The 22,433-nt window shown below is 38.5% G+C and overlaps 1 protein-coding gene across 1 annotated transcript in view; it reads right to left on the bottom strand.

The window, feature by feature from the left end:
* Window positions 1–22,433, bottom strand: part of grid2 (glutamate receptor, ionotropic, delta 2) — a 1,194,553-nt gene that overhangs the window by 154,578 nt on the left and 1,017,542 nt on the right. The window contains exon 12 of the mRNA XM_072257001.1: window positions 16,889–17,027. Coding sequence (XP_072113102.1) covers window positions 16,889–17,027 — 139 coding nt within the window. The remainder of the gene's footprint in view (window positions 1–16,888; window positions 17,028–22,433) is intronic.

The following is a 22,433-nucleotide window of genomic DNA, read 5'->3' as shown; positions in this document are numbered from 1 at the left end:
AACCATAAAGGTTCATTAGGTTTAAAGTGAATTCCATATGAGCTCTGTATAAAGTTGTTGCTATTGACTTGCCGATTGTGTCTTGCGGGAGATACTTTTAAAAACTGAATTTTTTCATAATATACGGTCACACAATCATTGGTTTATTCTGTGAATTGGAAGTCCCAAACCCCACTGAAGATTCCATGAGGGGTTTTGTTAATGATGGCAATGAAAGCAACTTCTCTGAAGTCCTGAGTTGTCTTCCGTAGTCAGTTTCAGAGGGAGGTTAATTAATTCTCAATCAATCCAGCCAGAAACTTATTTCACTCCTGTGGTTTGGTCGTTTGGGATACACTGTGCTCCTTGTTTTGTCAAGGTAGTTAATATTTGCTCTAATAAGTGAATTATCCTGGAAAGTGGGAAAAAAGTTGTCGAGTGATAGAGTCATAGAGCACAGAAACAGGCCCTTCGGCCCACCAAGTCCATGCCAACTATCAAGAACTTATCAATACTATTCCCATTTACCTGCGCTTGATCTGAAGCCTTCTATGCCCTATGAATTTATGTGCCTGAATAGATGCTTAAATGTCATAACCTCTGCCTCCATCACCCCATCAAGGTGTTCCAGAAAGCAACCATCCTCTGGATTAAAAAAAAATTCCTCCGCAGATCCTCCTTAAATCTATTATCCCTTGGCTGGTAATTATAGACACCTCTGCAATGGGTAAGTTTTTTTTACTATTTACCCTTTCAATGTCCTTCATAATTTTGTATACCTCATGACCAATGAATCTGTTACTTCTTCAGCAACCTCTCTCAGGACTCTGGAATGTAGCCCAAATGGTCCAAGTGACTTATCCACCTTAAGACCTTTGAGTTTGCCCATCACCTTTTCCTTTGTAATAGCAATGTCACTTACTCCAGCTTCCAAACACCCATCGACCTCAAGTACACTACTATGTCTTCCACAGTGAAGACTGATGCAAGGTACTTACTAAGTTCATTTGCCATTTCTTTGTCCCCTATTATGACCTCATCAGCATCATTTTCCAGTGGTCCAATATCAACCTTTTACTCTTTATATAACGGAAAAAACTTTTAGTATCCTGCTTTATATTATTGGCTAGTTTGCCCGCATATTTCATCTTTTCCCTTCTTACAGCTTTTTCTAATTGTATTTTGTTGGATTTTGAGAGCTTCCCAATCATCCAACTTCCACTCACTTTTGCTACCCTATATGCCCTTTCCTTGGCTTTTATACAGTCCTTAACTTCCCTTGTCAGCCACAGTTGCCTACCTCTGCCATTTGAGAACAACTTTTTCTGTGGGGCATAGTTATCCTGCACCTTGTGAACTATTCCCAGAAACTTCAGCCTTCTCTGCTATGTCGACATCCACACCAGCATCCTCCTCCAATCCACCTGGGCAAGCTCCTCTCTCATACCTCTATAATTCCCTTTATTCCATTGCGATACCAATACATATGACTTATGCTTCTCCCTCTCAAATTGCAATATGAATTCAATCATATTTTGATCACTAACTCTTAAGGGTTCCTTTACATTAAGCTTCCTAATAATATGGGAGTTATTACACAACATCCAATCTAAGATAGGCTTCCCCGGATAGGCTCAAGCACAAGCTACTCTAAAAAGCCACCTGGTAGGCATTCAACAAATTCCCTCTCTTGCGATCTGATACCAATCTGATTTTCCCAAACCCCTTGCATATTGAAGTCCCCCATTACAACTGTGTCATTACCCTTATTACATGCCTTCTCCAGCTCCCTTTATGGTCTCAACTACACATCTTGGCTACTACTTAGAGGCCTATGTATGATTCTCATAATGTTTTCTTTCTACCTTTGCTGTTTCTTAACCCAAAAAGATTCAACAATTTCCAAGTGTTATGGGGCAAAAAAGAGATTCTGAAGACAGGGAAGAATTCAGATCTTGGAAGGATTTGAAAAAGAGGGTGAAATGTTAAAATCAATGTGTTGCTTCACCAAGGGCTGATCAAAGTTAGTGAACACAGGCTAATTGGGAATTGTTGCCCATCGATAGAATTCAGCTTTACTCAAGGTGTGGCAAGGTTATTAAGGATCAATCTTGAATACTTAACCTGGGATTAACATAGGGATAAGTGGATATCTCAGTGATGGATTGAAGTGTGGTACTAGTGGAGCTAGATGGCATAATGGAGGTGGACGCAGTTATTATGGATCCGAAATGTGGTCTATACCCATGAATAAATATTTTCCTGTAGAGGATCTAAAGAGATGTAATTGAAGGAGGGAGAGGCAGGGGGGAGGAGGGAGAGAGAGGGAGAGAAAGGGAGAGAGAGAGAGAAAGGGAGAGAAAGAGAAAGGAAGAGAAAGAGAAAGAGCAAGAGAAAGCAAGAGAAAGGGGGAGGGAGAGAGAGAGGGAGGGAGAATAGATGGAGGTAGTGTTCAGCAAATAATCTGATACTAACAGGGAAATATATAACAGCAAAATACAAAAATATAGGGAGGAGGAGTCAGATATTTGGCATCTCAAATCTGTTTTGCAAACCACTATGTTTAGAGCGGATTAAACCTTAACCCAGTTTCAATTACTAACCTATTACCCATGATCTTCACTTCCCCGAAAGTTTAAAAATGTCTCTGCCTTGAATATAATTCAAAATGACCTCAAAAATGCCCTTGCTTGCAACTACTATTTTCTTTCTATTTTCAGCTGGATAATTCCCATTTTTAGTTTTGACCTACTTGCTAGGTTCCCTAGCAATTCAATTTGAGACATGTCATCCCAAGTAAAGAATCAGAACCAAAAAGTACAATTGTGTCAGTAATATGTAGTTCTTCCACATTATTATTCATTAATGGGAACATGGATTAGCAAATTGGTTAACAAAGTCAGCATGTTCAGTTCACCATCATTCACAGTCTAGTGGTCAAAGTTCATGCTAACTTATGTTTGTCCTCTTGTTGTGCACTGTGCTACTGTAGCAAAAGTCTAGTTTTCATGACATTTGCCAATAGCCTGAAGTAATGTCAATCACCTCAGGCTATTGGCAATGAAAACAAGAAAGTGGTAGTGATATTCTTTCTGTTAAGGCACTGAGAAATAAGGGGAATAAAAAAATCCATTTAGACTTTAGACTGTTCTTCCTCCAGTGAGGCAATGGCAGATGTGTATGCTATCTCTATTAAGCTGTCTTGGCTATTTCTTTTGCATTTTGTCCAGCAACATTTACCAGTATAAGATAAACAATTATTCTGCATTTATAAACCACATTGGAATAGCCTATAAATTGGAGATGCAATAGACACCCATTCAAAGCAATGTTTAAAGTACAGCAGACACATTTACTCAGTAAACAATCTGCTTAAAGAGTGGGGAAAACCAACTACAGACATTTCTCCCAATAAAGTATGTTTTTTTTCCTCCTGAAAAGCAGTGAGTGAATGATAATATGATATTTTATGACATATAATATGTTAATGCTATTCCTAAAGACAATGTTAAGCTTAATATTATGAGTTAGAACCAGAATCAGGTTTATTATCACTGACCTATGTTGGGAAATTAGTTGTTTTGTCACTGCAGTACAGTGCAATACATAAAAATTACTATAAATTACAATAAGAACATATAAATAATAATCAGTGCAAAAAAAGAACAAAATTGTGAGGTAGTGTTCAAGGGTTCATAGACCATTCAGAAATTTGATGGCAGGGGGAAAGAAGTTGTCCTTAAAATGTTGAGTGTGCATTTTTAGGCTTCTGCACCTCCTCATTGTTGGTGGTAACGAGAAGAGGGCATGTCCTGGATGGTGTGGGTCCTTTATGATGGATACGACCTTGAGGTATTGCCTTTTAAAGATGTCCTTGATGGTGGGGAGGTGAATGGCTAAGATAGAGCTGGCTGAGTTTACAACCCTCTGCAACTTTTTCTGATCCTCTGCATTGTAGCCTCCAAGCTGAACAGTGATGAAACCAGGCATAATGCTCCCCATGGTACATCTGTAGAAATTTGCCTGAACATTTGGCAACATACAAATTGGAAAATGCATAGTCATGCACTTTGGAAGTAGAAATAAATGTGCGGACTATATCCTAAACGGGGATAAAATCCAGGCTTCTGAGATGCAGAGGGTCTTGGGATTCCTTGTGCAGAACACCCTGAAGGTTAACTTGCAGATTGAGTTGGTGGTGAGGAAGGCAAATGCCATGTTAGCATTCATTTCAAGGGGTCTAGAATATAAGAGCAAGGATGTGATGCTGAGACTTTATAAGGCACTGGTGAGGCCTCACCTTGAGTACCTCACCTTTAGAAAAGACGTGCTGGTATTGGAGAGGGTCCAGAGGAGGCTCACAAGGATGATTCCAGGAATGAAAGGGTTATCATATGAAGAACGCTTGATGGCTCAGGTTCTGTACTTGCTGGAATTCAGAAAGATGAGGGGGGGATCTCATTGAAACCTTTCAAATGTTGAAAGGCATAGACAGAGTAGATGTAGAAAGGATGTTTCCCATGGTGAGAGAGTCTAGGACAAGAGGGCACAGCCTTAGGATAGAGGGGCGCCCTTTCAATACAAAGATGCCGAGAAATTTCTTTAGGCAAACGGTAGTGAGTTTGTGGAATTTGTTGCCACATGCAGCTGTGGAAGCCAGTTCGTTGGGTGTATTTAAGGCAGAGATTGATAGGTTCTTGATTGGACATGGTATCAAAGGTTGTGGGAAGAAGGCCAGGAACTGGGTGTTGAGGAAGAGATAGAGATAGAAAAATAGGATCAACCATGATCGAATGGCGGAGCAGACTCGATGGGCCAGCTGGCCTAATTCTGCTCCTATGTCTTATGGTCTTATGGTCTAAATTCTCCTGAAACTGTTAATGACATACAGCCGCCGGCATACTTTCTTTGTAATTGCGTCAATATGTTGGGCCTAGGATAGATCTTCTGAGACGCTGAGATCCAAGAACTTGAAGCTCACCCTTTCCACTGCTAAACCCTTCAATGAGAACTGCTGTGAGTTCTCCTGCTTTCCCTTTCCTAATGTCTAATCAGTTCCTTGATCTTACTGATGTTGTGACAACACTTATCCAGCCAATCTTTCTCACCCTCATATGCCTGGACGATGTATGCTGGCAACATATTTAATTGACGAGAATCATCTTCACTTTGGCTAGTTATAGTTATCCCATTATATTCATCTTTAAAATTTTAATTGAAATTGCTTATAGTGGGAAAGAGAGGGTTTCACAAATTTACCACCCACTGACTATTAATTTCCCTCCAGTCTGGTTTGCTTCTGATTTTAAGGAAGTGTCCTCATATTCTATACTCTCATACCTTTAATAAATAAAATCTCTCCTCATCTCCACCAATAACTTCATTCATATCTTAAATTATTAAAAAAATCTAATTAAATCACTGTTCTGTGATGTAAAATGCTAATTCATGAAATCTTCATGTAATCTAATTACTGCATAAAGAACATCCTGGTGAATCTGAACTGCTCTCCTTCTAGAGTCAATATAGCCTTTGAAATGTAAAAGTTCATCACAGAGGGCTTTGGGAATAAAGCATTTAATATGATCCATATAGATTATTAAGGAAATCCTGAAATCAAGCATTCTCACCACATCCAAACCATCTCATCACTCTCTCACTAACGTTTCATCTGTAAATCAATGAAGAAACAGGCCCTGCAGAAAGTGATGTACTTGAGCTTTTTAGATTTTCAACCGCTCTCAGTTTCAGTGCATGACCCTATTATTAGATAAAGTTAATAATACTGAGTTCTGCATTGGTATATAATTATTAGATTCATTCGTTTCCTTTGATGTAAGACACAAAAAGGTTAAATTTTGAATGTCTTTTGATTTGACTCACTTAGAGCGAAAGAAATACTTAGTTTCTCTGAGAGGTATGTCTCTGTACCGATTGTAGTCTGCTACAGCTATTACCAAGTTAATGTTTTGCATTACATGGGTTTTGTCATTTTAAAACATGGCTGAGAAGCAATCTATTCCAAGCCATTGGTTTCAAGATCAATTAGTTACCACCAAAATGTGCAATTCTGAATGAGATTAATGCTTAGTGCAAGCATGTGTTTTCAGAATATTGAATTTAGTTCATTGCAAAATGCCGTCTCTCCTTCTATGGAGCCTATATTGACAGCACGTTAAACACCTTGCACAAGCCATTTACTTTGTGCAATCGTCATGCTTCTTTCTGTGTCAGATTTCAGAAATTGCTCCTGTTTTCTTAAGCAATGCCACAGGAGTAGAACATGTTCATATTAGATTGTGAGACAGACAGAGAGATAGTGAGATTCCTTATTCACTATAGGCAGAACCACATTGGGAACACGAGCCCCCTTACAGTGAGGGAAACACATTTTGAATTGATTTTCAGGTTATCTCAGCTGCCTAGATGAATTACCTTTCAAAATATAAGGTGTCATTTTCACTTCAATAACAGGATGGTGAGATCAGGTGAAATTAAATTTCTAGTTTATCATTTTCCTACGTAGATGAGAGAAAATATTCTTTTCATACCTCATCAACAATTTTCCCTTGCTCAGAGTACAAAATAAATTGAGGCACTGGAACTTGAATGTGAACAAGGGCCCAGAGAGTTGTTGTGCACTTTCAAGAGCACAATATACCTATTGTCTGAAGATATTGTCAGTTGTAGTGAAGCTGAATCGAGAATGGGATCTCTTGACCCATCACCCAAAGGCTCTTTCCTCTGTGGTTAAAATCAAACACCTCTCAGTGAATCTGTAGAGCTCCCAATGTAAAGTGATGGTCAACCCCTACCATAAAGACATTTTGGATATGTGGTGAAGATCAGATACTTGATCTTCATGAATACTAATAATTCAAACTTCTTTATTTTACAGTGCTTGTCCAGGAAACCTTTGGTGGTTTTATTTGGCTGGGTCATCTCTTTGGAATGGGTGTTGGGCATGAGGAAAGTTGGACACATCACTCAGCTCCTTCAGAGTAAAATATTTCAGTTTCAAGGAGCCTAGGGCTCCCTATAGAGGAGAGAACAAAAAAAAACAGAATTGGGCCCACCTTATATGGAAGGCATTCAAGATCAAATCTGATTACAGTGGAAAATCTGGTTATTATTGTTGTAAATCTAATTACTTTTATTGAGTTACAGTGAGAGGTTGTGTACATTACATCCTGGAATGTACAAGACTGCAGCATATAAAAGAGTATGAAGTGGTCTTAAGACCATGAAGCTTTTTTTCCAAGGGTGGAGATGCTAAAAGCAGGAGAGCATAGGTTTAACATCAGAGACAAGAAGTTTATAGCGGATGTCAGTGGTAGCTTCTTCACACATTGGTGCATTTCGAATGAGCTTCTGGTAAGATGGCAGCACATGCGAATGCCAATCAGGGGCTAACCAAAGGTACTTTTTTTTTTAATGATTCAATGACAGTTCTACTCCAAGAACATTGGGTACTGCAGGGTTACTCCATTAGTGAGCTGCTTATTGACCAGAGTAGCTGGACTGGTGTGGCAGTGGAGCCGGCCAAGGTGTTGGAGGAGCTGGTCGGGATATCAGAGGAGCCCGCCAATATGTCCAAGGAGCGGTGTGGGTACAGCGGAGCTGACCTGGCTGCAGACCATGTCGCTGCCCGCTACTCGGAAACATCGGAGTTGGTGCAGTATAACCGTGGGAGATTTTCTTGGACATTACACTTGCCATTGCAAGACTCTGTTGGACAGTGATAATGTAAATTGCTGTAGGCCTGTTACCCTTGCCTGGTGGAAGGACGGATGACATGGGAGCTTTGTAGCCTCAGATGTAGCGCAAACTAGGTCTCAAGCCTTGGGCTTGCCTGCTGCTGCAGGCCAGGTGAGAGATGCAGGGGGACTTCCGGTAGAGCTTATGGAGTGAAGTCGTGTTCTTGACTCGCTCCATTACCTCTGAGTTTTTTTTCTTATGATCAGCTATATTTTAATTAACCATTAAGGCACCGACTTTTACAATATTTTGAAATAAATTGGGCTTTTTGATAATCGGATGCTTTTAAGGTCTGCTATGTCTAAGAATGGAAAAAACGGGAAGGACGGCAAACCTCCGGTTAGACCGAAAGGTACCGATTTTCCTACGACTGAACCACCGGTGACTTTGAAAGCTATATTGGATCTAATTCAAAGGGAAATTTCAACCTCTATTACCCAGCTGATTCGTGCGGAAATTTCAATTAATTTCCAGAAAATTGCCGATTCAATCGATAAGATTCAAACATCTATTACGGAACATCAGTCGGTTATATCTGATCTTCAAAAATCCACACAACAAAATGAACTCAAGATGGAGAAAATCGAAGAAACAATTAAGGTAATGAAGAAGAAACTTTCTGACTTTTAAAAACTCTGACTTAGAATCCAGAATACGACGGCAGAATCTTCGAATGATTGGGGTGTGTGAAGCTGTCGAATCTGATAACCCTATGAAGTATTTTTCTCAACTTTTAAAAGATGCATTTCCTACTGTATTTCCCGACCAACCACTGTTATTGGATCGTGTTCACAGAGTTCCATCATACTCGTCTAAGTCAGATAAACCTCGACATGTCATCTTACGTTTTCATTATTTTCAAGACAAGGAGAAACTGTTTCGTTTTGTTCGATCTAAAGCTTACATTGATTTTTTGGATCTTAAGTTCCAATTCGTGGAGGATTTCAGTAAACCAATTCGGGATCAATGGATTCGTTACAGATCGGTGATGTCGGAACTCTACAAGATGGATTTAAAACCAGCGCTGCTTTACCCAGCACGTCTAAGGATTCGTACGTTGAATGGAGCCCTTCGTTTTTTTGAATCCCCATTGGATGCCCAGAGTTATCTGGATCAATTTTCACCTTCGACATCTTAATCGTAATTTTTAACTATCTCCGTTTGATCGGAGGTTGTGAATCTGTCAGCCTTAATTTTTTTTGCCTTATATGGGCAGAAAAGTTTATTTTTGATTAATTAATATGGTTGCTAAACTTTCTTTCTATCTGCGTCATTCCTTTCTTTTTCCCAGGGGATTCTGGCTGGTTATTCTCTCAGCGTCATTCTACGTATTTCCTTTGAGGCCTTAAATTTTGTAGTTTTTAAATCTACTTTTTTTTGTAGGTTTTTATAACTAGTTTATGTTAATAATTTTATTTATTTTTTTGTTTATTCATAGGGTCTGGGGTTTGTTGCGGTTTTTTTAATATTTTCTGGCCTTTTTCTCTGTTATATTAAGTGTTTGTTTTAATTGACTTACTTTTTTTATTCTTATACTGTTCACAGGAGCGTCTATCGGAAGTCATGGGGGTAGTTTTAGTGCTTGCTTCTTTCTGGCTGGTCTGTGTTAGATTTAGCCTTGGGGTCATGGGGTGGGGGGTGGTGGGAGGGGCTTCACGTCTTAGTTTTTTTCATCTTGGGCTATGTATACTATTGAAGTATTGGTTGCGTTCTCCTTCCTGGTATCTCTTATTTGTTCTGTTCCCTTTCCGGGTTCGTGGGTTGAGCCTATTGTCAATCCTCCTTGTTGCGGGTTGACTTTAGGGTTTATGGAGTCTATTATTAATTTCGTCTCCTGGAATACTAATGGTCTTAACCATCCTATTAAAAGGAAAAAAGATTTTAAAGTGTTCCGGAGACTTAAAGCACAAATTTTATTTTTACAAGAGACCCATGTGTGGAGGGGGGACAGACTACTTTTTTTTAAATTCTGGAAGGATCAACAGTTCCATTCGAACTCTAACGCTAAGATTCGAGGCGTCTCTATTTTTATAGACTCCTCAGTTACCTTTATACAACAAGATATTATTTCTGATCCGAATGGTAGATTTCTACTGGTTAGTGGTCTACTATTTAATAAAAAGGTAGTTTTGGTTAATGTTTATGCTCCCAATATGGACTGTCCAGAATTTTATAAATCATTATTTAATCAGTTCCTGAATTTGAATGAGTTTTCATTGATCTGGGGCGGAGATCTTAATACCTATTTATCTCCAGCTTTGGATTGTTCGGCTCCTCTACGGACCTTACCTAATAAATCTGCAACTTTGATTAATTCTGATTCTGGGTCAACGGATATTTGGCGTTTTCTGCATCCTCAGGAAAAAGATTTTTCTTTTTTTTCACATGTTCACCATTCCTATTCAAGAATTGATTATTTCTTTATTGACTCTCGTCTTATTTCTTCAGTGATTAAATGTGATTATGACTCTATAACCATTTCGGATCATGCTCCACTTAAGCTTTCTATTAAAATTCAGGGTAATACACAAAATAATAGACAATGGCATTTTAATTCGCTGTTGCTTCAGGACTCGGACTTTGTTAACTTTATGAATGAACAGATTGATTTTTTTTTACAATCAACTATACAGAGGATATTTCTGTGAACATTCTTTGGGATACTTTTAAAGCTTATATTCGTGGTCAGATTATCTCGTATTCTGTTGCTTTGAGGAAGAAGCTGAAGCAGGAGGCGTTGGTAATTGTGGACAAGATTAAGGAAATTGATAAGAAATATGTTACAGCTCCCTCTGAGGAGTTATATAAACAAAGAACTGAACTTCAAATGGAACACAGTTTATTACTTTCGTCCTCGATTGTAAACCAATTAAAGAAAACAAGAAGTGAATTTTATGTACACAGTGACAAAATTGGCAAACTGTTGGCTAACCAATTGAAGTCTAATTATGCTAAATCTCAAATTAATCAGATTCATAATCAAAATGACCGACTGATACTTGATCATGCGGGGGATTAATCAAACTTTCTTTGATTTTTATTCTTCCTTATATCAATCAGAGTCTCCTCGAGACTCTAAATATATGAATGATTTTTTAGATAACCTAGACTTCCCTGAGATCTCACAGGATATGTCTTCTATGCTAGATACTCCCATTACCACTGATGAAATTAAGAATGTTATTTCCTCTATGAACCTGGGGAAAGCTCCTGGCCCTGATGGGTTTACCGTAGAATTTTATAAATGTTTTGCACCTTCATTAATCCCTTGGTTCTGCAGGGTTTTCGAGGCTTCATTAAAACTTGGCAAACTTCCCGAATCTTTTAATAGAGCGTCAATCTCTCTAATATTAAAGAAGGATAAAGATCCTGCTCAATGTGCATCTTATAGACCAATATCTTTATTAAATGTTGACTCTAAAATTTTTTCTAAGTTATTAGCAAACAGATTAGAAAAAGTACTTCCTATTATTATTTCGGAAGACCAAACGGGTTTTATTAAAGGTCGTTACTCTTTTTAAAACATTCGCACACTGTTAAATATTGTTTATACCCCCTCACAAAATGTTCCTGAGTGTGTTATCTCTTTAGATGTTGAGAAAGCTTTTGATAGAGTAGAATGGCTTTACTTATTTAAAGTGCTTGAAATGTTTAATTTTAGCTCGAAATTTATATCCTGGATCAAACTGTTATATCATTCTCCTGTGGCCTCGGTCCGTACTAACTCTCTAAGCTCACCTTTTTTCCCTCTTTTTCGAGGTACTCGACAAGGCTGTCCTTTTAGTCCTTTATTATTTGATATTGCATTAGAACCTCTTGCAATTGCCATTCGAGAATCTCCAAATATTACTGGGATAACTCGGGGCTTAAAGTCCCATAAAATATCACTCTATGCTGATGACTTACTTTTATATATTTCTAATCTTCAAAAATCCATCCCTGCTGTTTTAGAGTTATTAGCACAATTTAGTCTCTTTTCAGGTTATAAATTAAATCTTAGTAAGAGTGAACTTTTCCCGATTAATAAACAACTTCCCTTATATCATAACTTTCCGTTTAAATTGATTAATAATTATTTTTCATATCTTGGGATTAAAATTACTTGTAAACACAAAGATTTATTTAAGATTAACTTTTTACCCTTAATTGACCATATTATTCAACTTTCATCTAAATGGTTTCCTTTATATTTAACTTTGATTGGTCGTATTAATGCAGTTAAGATGTTTTTTCTGCCAAAATTTCTATATATATTTCAGGCATTACCGATTTTTGTTCCAAAATCTTTTTTTGATAAAGTTGACTCAAAAATTTCTTCATTTATTTGTCAAAATAAAAACCCGAAACTGGGTAAAAAACATTTACAGAAAGTTAAGAGAGATGGAGGTTTAGCATTACCTAACTTTAGATTCTATTATTGGGCAATCAATATTCGACATATGAAATTTTGGTTACTTGATCAGGATATACTATCCATTCCTAAATGGGTAGCATTGGAATTACAATCTGTTCAGGGCTATACACTTGGCTCTATTTTAGGTTCCTCTCTTCCTTTTGATTTGAAACGCCTTAAACAGGTATCTAACCCGATAGTTAAATATACCTTACGTATTTGGTTCCAATTCAGAAAATTTTTTGATCTTAACCAATTTGGGCTAGCGATTTCTATTTTAGGTAACATATTTTTTCCTCCCTCTTTTACGGATCGTGCTTTTCAAATTTGGAAGACTAAGGGTATTTCACGGTTTTTGGATTTATTTTTAGATGGTTCCCTTATATCTTTTGGACAATTATCTAATAAACATAATTTATCAAGAATACATTTTTTTAGATATCTACAAGTTAGAAATTTCCTAAGTACTATACTTTCTTCTTTTCCAATGCTTCCTCCTACTTACATTTTAGATACTATAATTAACCTTAATCCATGTCAGAAAGGTGCATCGGCTATGATTTATAATATTATTATGAAACTTAGGAAAGCTCCATTTGATAAGATTAGGGTAGATTGGGAAAAGGAATTGGGGTCTATCATTTCCGTGGATGACTGGGGGCAGATTTTACAATTAGTCAATACTTCCTCTATCTGTGCTAAACATTCCCTAATTCAATTTAAAGTTGTTCATAGAGCACATATGTCCAAAGATAAATTAGCTCGCTTTTATTTTCATATTAATCCTTTTTGTGATAGATGTCCGGGGCAGATAGCCTCTTTAACTCATATGTTTTGGTCTTGTCCTACTCTGGAAACTTTTTGGAGAGACATTTTTAATATTATCTCAAAGGTATTGAATATAGATATCTCTCCTCACCCTATTACTGCTATCTTTGGACTACCTAAAATTTCCAGTAATCTTTCTCCTTCAGCCTGTAGAATGATTGCATTTCTTACTTTAATGGCGAAAAGATGTACTTACAACATTGGAAACAGCTTAACGCTCCAATCACCTTTTTTTGGTTTTCTTAGACGATATTATGCTTGAATTTGGAGAAAATTAGAAGCAATCTTTATGATTCCTCACTTAAATTTGAACAGACCTGGAGATCTTTTATTCAATATTTTCATTTAATGTAATTTTTTTTCTTCTCTTTTTTGCTCCATATTTATATACCCTTCTTGTTTTTTTTTACTTGTTTTAATGGAGGTCGGGTTTGAGGATGTGATTTTAAGTTCTTTAACTCTATTTGGTTCCAAGTTAGCCCATTGCTTTGCTTTGCTTTTAGTTGAGTTGCACGGTGGGTTTTTTTTGGGGTTTTTTTTTTTCTTTTCTCTATTGATATATATATATATAAAAATTAGTATACTATTATATTACCTTAGTATGTTATGTTTAAATTACATTGTGTATCACTTTTTTTCTTTATTAATATCTCCTGTAATTTTATTATATTCTAACAGTGTATTAGTGCCTTTATGGCTTACCTTTTTGTATACTTATTCAATAAAAAGATTTAAAAAGAAAGAAAGAAAGAAAGAGAGATGCAGAAGGGCTACAGCGTGGTTGAGCTCCACTGGGTCCTGGCCTCTCCTGTGCTTGAGTGGTGGAATGACAGGCTGGATTGCATGTGTTTGTATACTGCAGGGAGACTGTACCATCAATTGCTGGACATTGTTGCTTATGGTTTTGGACTATATGTGTTTTTTTGTGAATATGCTTCTTTGCTCAATATTTTGACTTATGTTACTCATTATATATTTAAAGTTTGCTTGCTATTTTAAATGTTTTGCACCTTGGCCCCAGAGGAATACTGTCTTATTCAGCTGTATCTATGTACGGCTTGAATGATAACTAAACTTGATTTGATTTGATTAGATTTGAGTTGCCAAAAATAGTGGTTCAGGTAGGTACATTTAAAAGGCAGACTAGTGCATGGATAGAAAAGGTTTAGATAGCTATGGGCCAAATGCAGGCAGATGGGGTTAGTTCGTTGGGCAACCCAAATGAGACTTGGTATGATAAATGCCATAGAAGCTCAGTGAGATAGTGAGGGGCTGGTTTGAAGATTGTACAGGAGAACTGATGGTCAGTGCAAAGTTCCACTGAGGCATCCACCTTCCAATATAAAATGCTTGTAGTTACCAGCACACCCAAAATGCAGGAGAAACTCAATAGGTCATGCCACATCTATGGAGAAGAATAAACTGTCAACATTTTGGGCCAAAACCTTCCATCAGGATTGAAAGGAAGGGAGAAGAATCCAGAATATGAAGACAGGAGGGGAAGGAGTACAACTGGCAAGTGTTAGTTGAAACCAGGTAATAGAGGAAGTGGTGGATGGGGGAAAGGTGATAAAGCAAGAAGCGTGGTCATGGTAGGTGGAAGAGGAAAAGGAATGAAGAGGAAGGAAGGAAGAGGACTATAGAAGAAAGGGAAGGAAGTGGGTCACCTGAGTTAGATTATGGGCAGGTGAGAAGAGAAGGGTTAAGAAGGAAGATAAAGTGGGGAATGGAAAAGAGAGGGGGATGGGGTTGGGGAAGAAATTACTGGAAGCTAGAGAAATTGACGTTTATGCCATCAGGTTGGAAGCCACATGGAACTGATATAAGGTGCTGCTACATCAACTCGAGAATGGCCTCATTGTGAAATTAGAGGAAGTCATGAACCAACATGTCAGAATGGGAATGGTAAGTCACATTGAATTGGATAGCCAGCAGGAAATTCCAGCTGGTGTGGCGAATGGAGCAAAGATGCTCGACAAAGCATTCCCCCAATCTATGATGGGTCCTGTCGATGCGGTCAGCCAATCAACAGCTTCTCTCCCACTGTTATCAGACTCTTGAATAGACCTCTCTTACATGAAATCATGATTTCTTGATTTCTTGATCTTCTTCATTGTAGCCCTTGCCTATTTGTCTACCTGTACTGCACTTTCTCAGTAACTGTAAACAGTAATATCTTGTTGTGTATTCTGTTTTCCTTTTAACTTCCTTGATGTATTAGGAATAATGTATCTGGATAGTATTCAAACAAAGCTTTTCACTGTGCCTCTGATCACGTGACGATAATAGAACAATATCAATATCAATAGGGGCCAGTGCATCCTGACATCTCCCCCGGTTCCATAAGTTGTTTGGCGTGCCAGAGTTGAGAGTATTTTTCCCCCCAAAGGAAATGGGAAGTAAAGAGTCGTTTTAAGGTGATAGGGGAAAGATTTAAAAGGAGCCTAAGGGACAATTTATTCATACAGAGGGTGGTGCATATATGGAATGAGTTGCCAGAGGAATTGGTTGAGGCAGGTACATTAACACTTTGACAGGCACATCAATAGGAATGGGGATTTAGGACAAGTGTAGGCAAATGAGACTTGCTTATGTGCGCATCTTGGATGGGAGAGATAATTTGGGCCAAACAGCTTGTTTTTGTGCTGTATTACTCTAATTCTATGACTAGTAGGCCTGTATATAGAAAATCGCTCCTTAACAAAATTGAACATAGCAAAACAAAATGTAAAGAAGAATTAATGTAAAACACACACAATGTAGGAGGAACTCAGCAGGTCAGGCATCATCAAAAAATCTCTTGTGTTAAGCAGAACTACTGTATTGGTCTTTATTATAAACCTCATGAATACCATGAATAGAATAAGAAATATATTTTGTTGTACAAACTGAGAGATCAAGGTTAACCAAGTCTATAATGGCACAAATTTCCCAGCACTGTAAATGGTTGTTTAGCCAGAGGGTGGTAAATCTGTAGAATTCATTGCCACAGATGGCTGTGGAGACCAAAATCATTGGGTATATTTAAAGTGGCTACTGACAGTTTCTTGATTAGAAAGAGTGTAAAAGGGTACAGGAAGAAGGCAGGAGAACGGGGTTGAGGAAAAAAATAAATTAGCTATGATCAATTGGTGCAGCAGACTTCTTGGGCCAAATGGCCTAATTCTGCTTACTGTCTTATGGTCTTATGGTAATATCACAACATTTCATAAAACTGCATTTTATCTGTACAGACATGATAAGATGGAGCAGGAAGAGACCAGTAAGCCCCTTCAGTCTGTTCTATCGTTCAACAACGTCATTACTTTTATGGCCGATCTCTTACTTTAATGCCATTTTCCTCTATCATTCAGGCATTCCTTGATTCCCTCAAAGCCCAGAAATCTTTTGATTCCTTTTTGGAGGAATTGTATGACTAAGCCCCCACGGCCTCTGGAGAAGAGAATTTCAAAGATTTATCATCCTCAGTATGAAAGAAATTGTCAGCTCAGCTCTATTCCTTCAGTTGTAGTGTTCTCAGACTGGGGAAATTACCTTCTGTGTATCTAATCTATTAAGCCCTATTATCCACTTGAAATCTTCAATGAAATCCTCTCTTATTCTTCTGAACTCCAGAGAATAATACCTTGTCTATTCAAGCTCTTCTTGGAGAACAAACTGATCATCCTAGGAACCAATCTGATGAATCCCCAATAGACTCCCTCGAAAGCAACTATATCTTTGTTTACGGTAAGAAGGGCAAAATAGGGTGCAATATTCCATTTCCATAAAAACCCTTTATAATTGAAATTCTCTCACAGGAAAAGGTCAGCATGCATTTCTTTTTCAAAACAAAATAAATCACAATACTACAATTCCAAATTCAGCTAGAATCCATTGATAGCATTGTATCTCAGTATTAAACAGTTGTATTCAATGGTAAGCACTTACTGAATGGAGTTTTCAATGCGGTTAATTGTAAGGAATGCTGCCAGGTTTGCTGTGTAAGAGGATATGACGATCAGCGCAAACAGCCACCAAACACCCATCATCATTCGAGTGGCTAAGGTTGTGTAAGGAACCTCCCCACCTGTAACAAGAAGAAATCAAGAACAAATAAATATCCCTTTTAAAATATTAATCGATGTTTTGAATACAAGTTGAAACAATTTCAACAAATTGGCCCATGGATTTTCTTTGAAGAAAAAGGAAACAAACATTCTTAAAATTCACTCTTGTTCCGAGGAGACAGAGTATGGTATAACCAAGAATTGTCACCATTTATACAATGCTCTTTTCTCACTGCGCTGCAAGTACAGGAACTACCATGTTGAGGAACAGCCTACAACCATCACGTTCTTGAATTAACCCGCACAACCATACCCTACCTCAGCAATGGAATACTATAGACCACCTCTTGCACGAGCATAGATTTGTTTCTGGTTGTATTTTTGCACTAATGTCTTGATTTGGAGTCTTTTTCTTCATGTCTATAATTTATATATAAATTATGTTCCATGGGTTGACTAAAACTACGTACCTCCGATATTTCTGCAAGCAAGATTTTCATTGTGTCTTTGCCTCACTGTATTTGTGCACATGATAATTTACTTACTTGACAATTGGAACCAAAATTGGAGCTTTTTAGATCCTCCTATACCTGATAAGTCATCACAATGGAGGCCAGTTGTACATTTGCAGAATATTACAGGTGGCCATTTAAGCTAGGTATAACACTGATTGATGGTTGAGTGGAGTTACATATCATCCAAATTATTTCCAGGTACAGGTAATACAGTCTCTGTGGGTTTGGCAGGCCCTCTCAGAGAAGTAAGTTCGAGAAAACTTCAGTGGTGGATAATAGGCCAATGTTCAGATATGGTGCTGGACATACTTCAATAGACAGTTCTGGCACTTTCCCAGTTGGCATTTGCCACTGACACCTGCTTATTCAGAGCTTCTGCCACTGTGTTCATCAGCCTGAAATTCACTACTGCATGATGCCAAGGTGCCCATGGAAGAGACAATCACTAGCAGCATAGCCAAATTATCCAAGTGAGGTGTGAGGCCCCATTTTATGTTGACCCATGTTAGGGTCTCTATGAGTCTGTGTCATAGGGAGATGCCAAGGTGAGTTATTCATCCACTTACTTTTGTTTTTGGCTTCTGGAAATTTATGCAATTTGTACTAGTTTTTTGTTGAACTTAGAACTAACAACAAACAGTAATTAATTTTGGCTATAATCAGGTGCTACAAATTTCTTAGGTTATTTGGAAAGTTTCATGCCTGTTTGCTACTTGGAGAGACCTGGTTGCTAACCTCCTCACATACTGGATATTGGAGACCTCAAGGCTATTCCACTGGTGAATAAGATCATGGCCTCATTTCCATTCTCTGCCTCTTCCCTATAACTTTTCTAGCTCCCACGTTCAATAATGTCAAAGCAGATCTGACATCATCCTCCACCTGTCCTCCATAATTCTTGACAACCTGTAGTTCAAATATTTGTCTTTCTTAGCATTGAAATATAAGTAATAACCCAGTTTCTATGGAAAATTCTAGGTTCCCCATGAGGGGAAATTACCTCACAGAATCTACCTTATGAATCCCCTCAGAATCTTATATACTTCAATAACATGAAGTTAGGAAGCAAAATGAAGGGGTCATAGTGGCTGACCAACTAAAAGAAGCTCTACTCCTTGCTGCCTGGGTGAAGCAGCCAACATAATCAAAGATCTCACCTATTCCAGATGTACTCTTTTCTCACCCCTCTCAGCAGCAGAACATATGAAAGCTTGAAAGCACATACCACCAGGCTCAAGAACAGCTTCTATCCCGCTGTTATAAAACTATTAAATGATCCCGACTAATCACATTGTCAAGTTTGCCGATGACACAACAGCGGTGGGGCTTATCACTAACAATGATGAGATGACCTCCAGAGAGGAGGTGGATGAGCTCGAGACCTGGTTCCAGGCAAATAACCTCTTTCTAAATGTCAATAAGACAAAGGAGATGGTTATTGACTTCAGGAGAACTCACTCCTTTACAACGGTGGCAGAACAATGGAAATGGCAAGCAGTTTCAAACTCCTGGGGTGCACATCTCGCACATCATCTCATGGTCCTAGAGTACATTCTACACAATCAGAAAAGCTTTCCAATGCCTCTGCGTTCTAAGGAGGCTGAAGAGTGCACATCTATACTCACGTCCTTTTATAGATGCATAGTAGAAAGTATCCGAACGTGCTGCATCACCGCATGATATGAACACTGTACTATGGCGGACAGGGAAGCTCTTCAATGGGCATCAGCCTACCTGCCATTAAGGATACATACACAGAAAGGTACCTGAAAAGGGCCAGTAACAACCACCCTGCTCATGGACTGTGGTCCCACTCCCATCAGGGAGAAGGCTACGCAGCATCCATGCTAGGACCACCAGCTTCAAAAACAGTTACTTTCCCCAAGCAGTAAGGCTGGTCAATACCTCCACCCACTAACCCACCTGTCCACAACAGCCCCCCCACTACTACCTTATCCTTCTTGCCCCTCCTTCCCTTCTTACCCCAGCCTTTATTGATTTATTGATTTATTTATTTATTTATAATTTTTCCCCCCCTTTTTTTTCTCTCTCTCTTTTCTCTCCCTCTGTCCCTCTCACTATAACTCCTTGCCTGATCTCCATCTTCCGCTGGGCTCCCCTCCCCCTTTTTTTCTCCCTAGGCCTCCCATCCTCTCCCTTCTCCAGACTTGTATCCCTTTTTCCAATCAACTTCCCAGCTCTTGGCTTCATCCCTCCCCCTCCTGTCTTCTCCTATCATTTCGGATCTCCCCTCCCCCTCCCACTTTCAAACCTCTTTTACTAGCTCTTCTTTCCGTTAGTCCTGCTGAAGAGTCTTGGCCTGAAACGTCGACTGTACCTCTTCCAATAGATGCTGCCTGGCCTGCTGCATTCCATCATCATTTTTTGTGTGTGTTACTACCTTATCCTTTCCTGTCAGTCACCTTATGTACAAGCACTTCTGAGTCTAGCATCACTTTATGGACATACGATCAATCTATATATATAAGCTATCTTAAGTATTTATATTTTGTGTTCTTTACCTTAATAGATATTTTTGTGGTGCATTGGATCCTGAGTAACAATTATGTCATTCTCCTTTATTCTTGTTTACTGGAAATGATATTAAACAATCTTGAATCTGCCACTTCTTTGCCAGTTCTCCCTAACTTTCCACTCCTTCTGCAGACTCTACCTGTCCCTCCAACTATCTTGGTATCATTTATAAACTTGCTAACAAAACCATTAATTCTGTCATCAAGATCATGAAAATGAAATGTGAAAGTAGCAGACCCAATACAGACTCCTGAGGAACACTACTAGTTAGTGGCAGATAATCAGAGAAAGTCCATTTATTCTCCCTCTTTGCCCTCCGCTAGTCAGCCAGTCTTCTATCCATGGTAGTACTTGAAGTTCAATTGTCATTAAACCATACATGAATATAGCCAAATGAAACAGCTTTCTGCAGGGCCAAAGTGAAAGACACATTACCAACAGCACACTGCACATAGCACATAGCACAAATAGCACATGTGATTATGATTTCAGGAAAAAATATCATACAGAAAAAAATTTATAGCCCAAGTCCCTGAGTGTGGACCTTTTTCTTCCTGTTTACCTGCAATACATTATGCCCCTATCTTGCTTAGCAACCTCATGTGCTCTACCTTCTAAAAAGCCTTCTGAAAATCAAAGTAAAGAACATCTACTTACTCTCCTTTATCTATCCAGCCTGTACTTCATCAAAGAATTCCAACAGGTTTGTGTCTGGCTAGATCTCCCCTTAAGGAAACCATGTTGACTTCGGTCTATTTTATCATTGCTTCTGAGGACTCTGAAACCTCATCCTTATTAATGGACTCTTAAATCATACCAAGCACTGAAGTGAAGCTAACACCAACTCAGTCCCGAACCAATGCATTTCCTATCCATCAAGAAAGTTTCATCCATTTAATCATTCAGTTCATCAAGTGCATTTGCACATGGATAATTTTAAAGATACATATTCATAATTACAAAATACTGCCTTCTGAGGGAATAAATTTCTATGCACCTCATTTAAAACTCCCATAAAATCAGAAAACATTGTAAACAGTCAGCAGATCACGTGTGGACAGAGGAGCAGAGTTAATGGTTCCGGTCAGAACACAGTGAAATCAGTGTTCATTGCCTCACCACTTCAAACTACAGTGAGTGAACCACCACACCATTTCCTGTTCCTTGGTGGGGTATTTATCAACATTCCTTTGTTGGATTTGTGTGGACTATCTTGACATCGATTTCTCTTGAATACCCTTCCACTGAGTGTGGTGGAAACCAGATCATTAGATGTATTTAAAGTGGAGATCAACAAATATTTGAAAAGTTGAGCAATTGAGGACACTGGGGAACTGGCACAGATAAAGAGTTGAGCCCAGCATTGACCAGCCGTGGTCATACTGAATGATGTGGCAGGTTTGGTAGGGATGGAGAAGCACGTGACCTATTCCTGCACTATTTTTTTTGTTTTCTTAAACACACAAAATTCTGCAGACAATGGAAATCAAAAGCAAAGCACACAAAATGGTGGAGGAACTCAGCAGGTCAGGCAGCATCTATGGAAATGAACAATCAGTCAACATTAGGATCTTGGCCCGAAACATGGACTGTTTGTTCATTTCCACAGATGCTGCCTGACCTGCTGAGTTCCTCCACCATTTTGTGTGTGTTGCTTCTTGTTTTCATGTGGCTTTGTGTATTTAAAACAAGCAGAATGTTAAGCCTTTGAGGCCTGATAGCAGCAGGGTACAAATTCTCTGTCAAGGAGCCCTTGGTTTCTTTGGACGAGGTCTAAATCTGTACAGCTTGCATAGAAGCTTAATTAAATCACTCTTGGAATACAATGCATTTCCCTCTCTGTGTATTAAGAAGATGGTTCAGAAACACTTGTAAAATGGGTTTACAAGTATGCTGCCAGAAAGTAATTATCTGAAGAGAAGAAACAGGCTAGGCTCTCTTTTTTCCTGAAAAGTCACCTAATGAATTAATCACTCTCTTAATTTTAGAAAGGCATTAAGAAGGTAATTGTATAAAGTGATGATATTGGGAAGAGTATAACAAGGAAGGATAATATCAGGGAATCACTAATAAACCCAATTAAGAATTTTGGTAAAAGGCTTCAAAGGTACATTTAATGTCAGAGAAATGTATGCAATATAAATCCTGAAAAGTTTTTTCTTCACAACCATCCACGAAAACAGAAGAGTGCCCCCAAAGAATGAATGACAGTTAAATGTTAGAACCCCAAATCCCCCCCAGCTCCCCCTCCCATGCCTAAGCTGCAGCAAAGCAAATATCCCCCCTCCCCTACCAGTTTAAAAAAAAGCATCAGCACCCACCACTGAGCACTCAGAGTGCAGCAAAGCAACAGCAAAGACACAGACTTGCAGTACC

The sequence above is a fragment of the Mobula birostris genome, chromosome 4 (assembly GCF_030028105.1).
Source record: "Mobula birostris isolate sMobBir1 chromosome 4, sMobBir1.hap1, whole genome shotgun sequence".
In the NCBI taxonomy this organism is placed as follows: domain Eukaryota; kingdom Metazoa; phylum Chordata; class Chondrichthyes; order Myliobatiformes; family Myliobatidae; genus Mobula; species Mobula birostris.
Note: the sequence above shows the minus strand (reverse complement) of the source record. Positions and strands in the feature narration are given on the sequence as shown.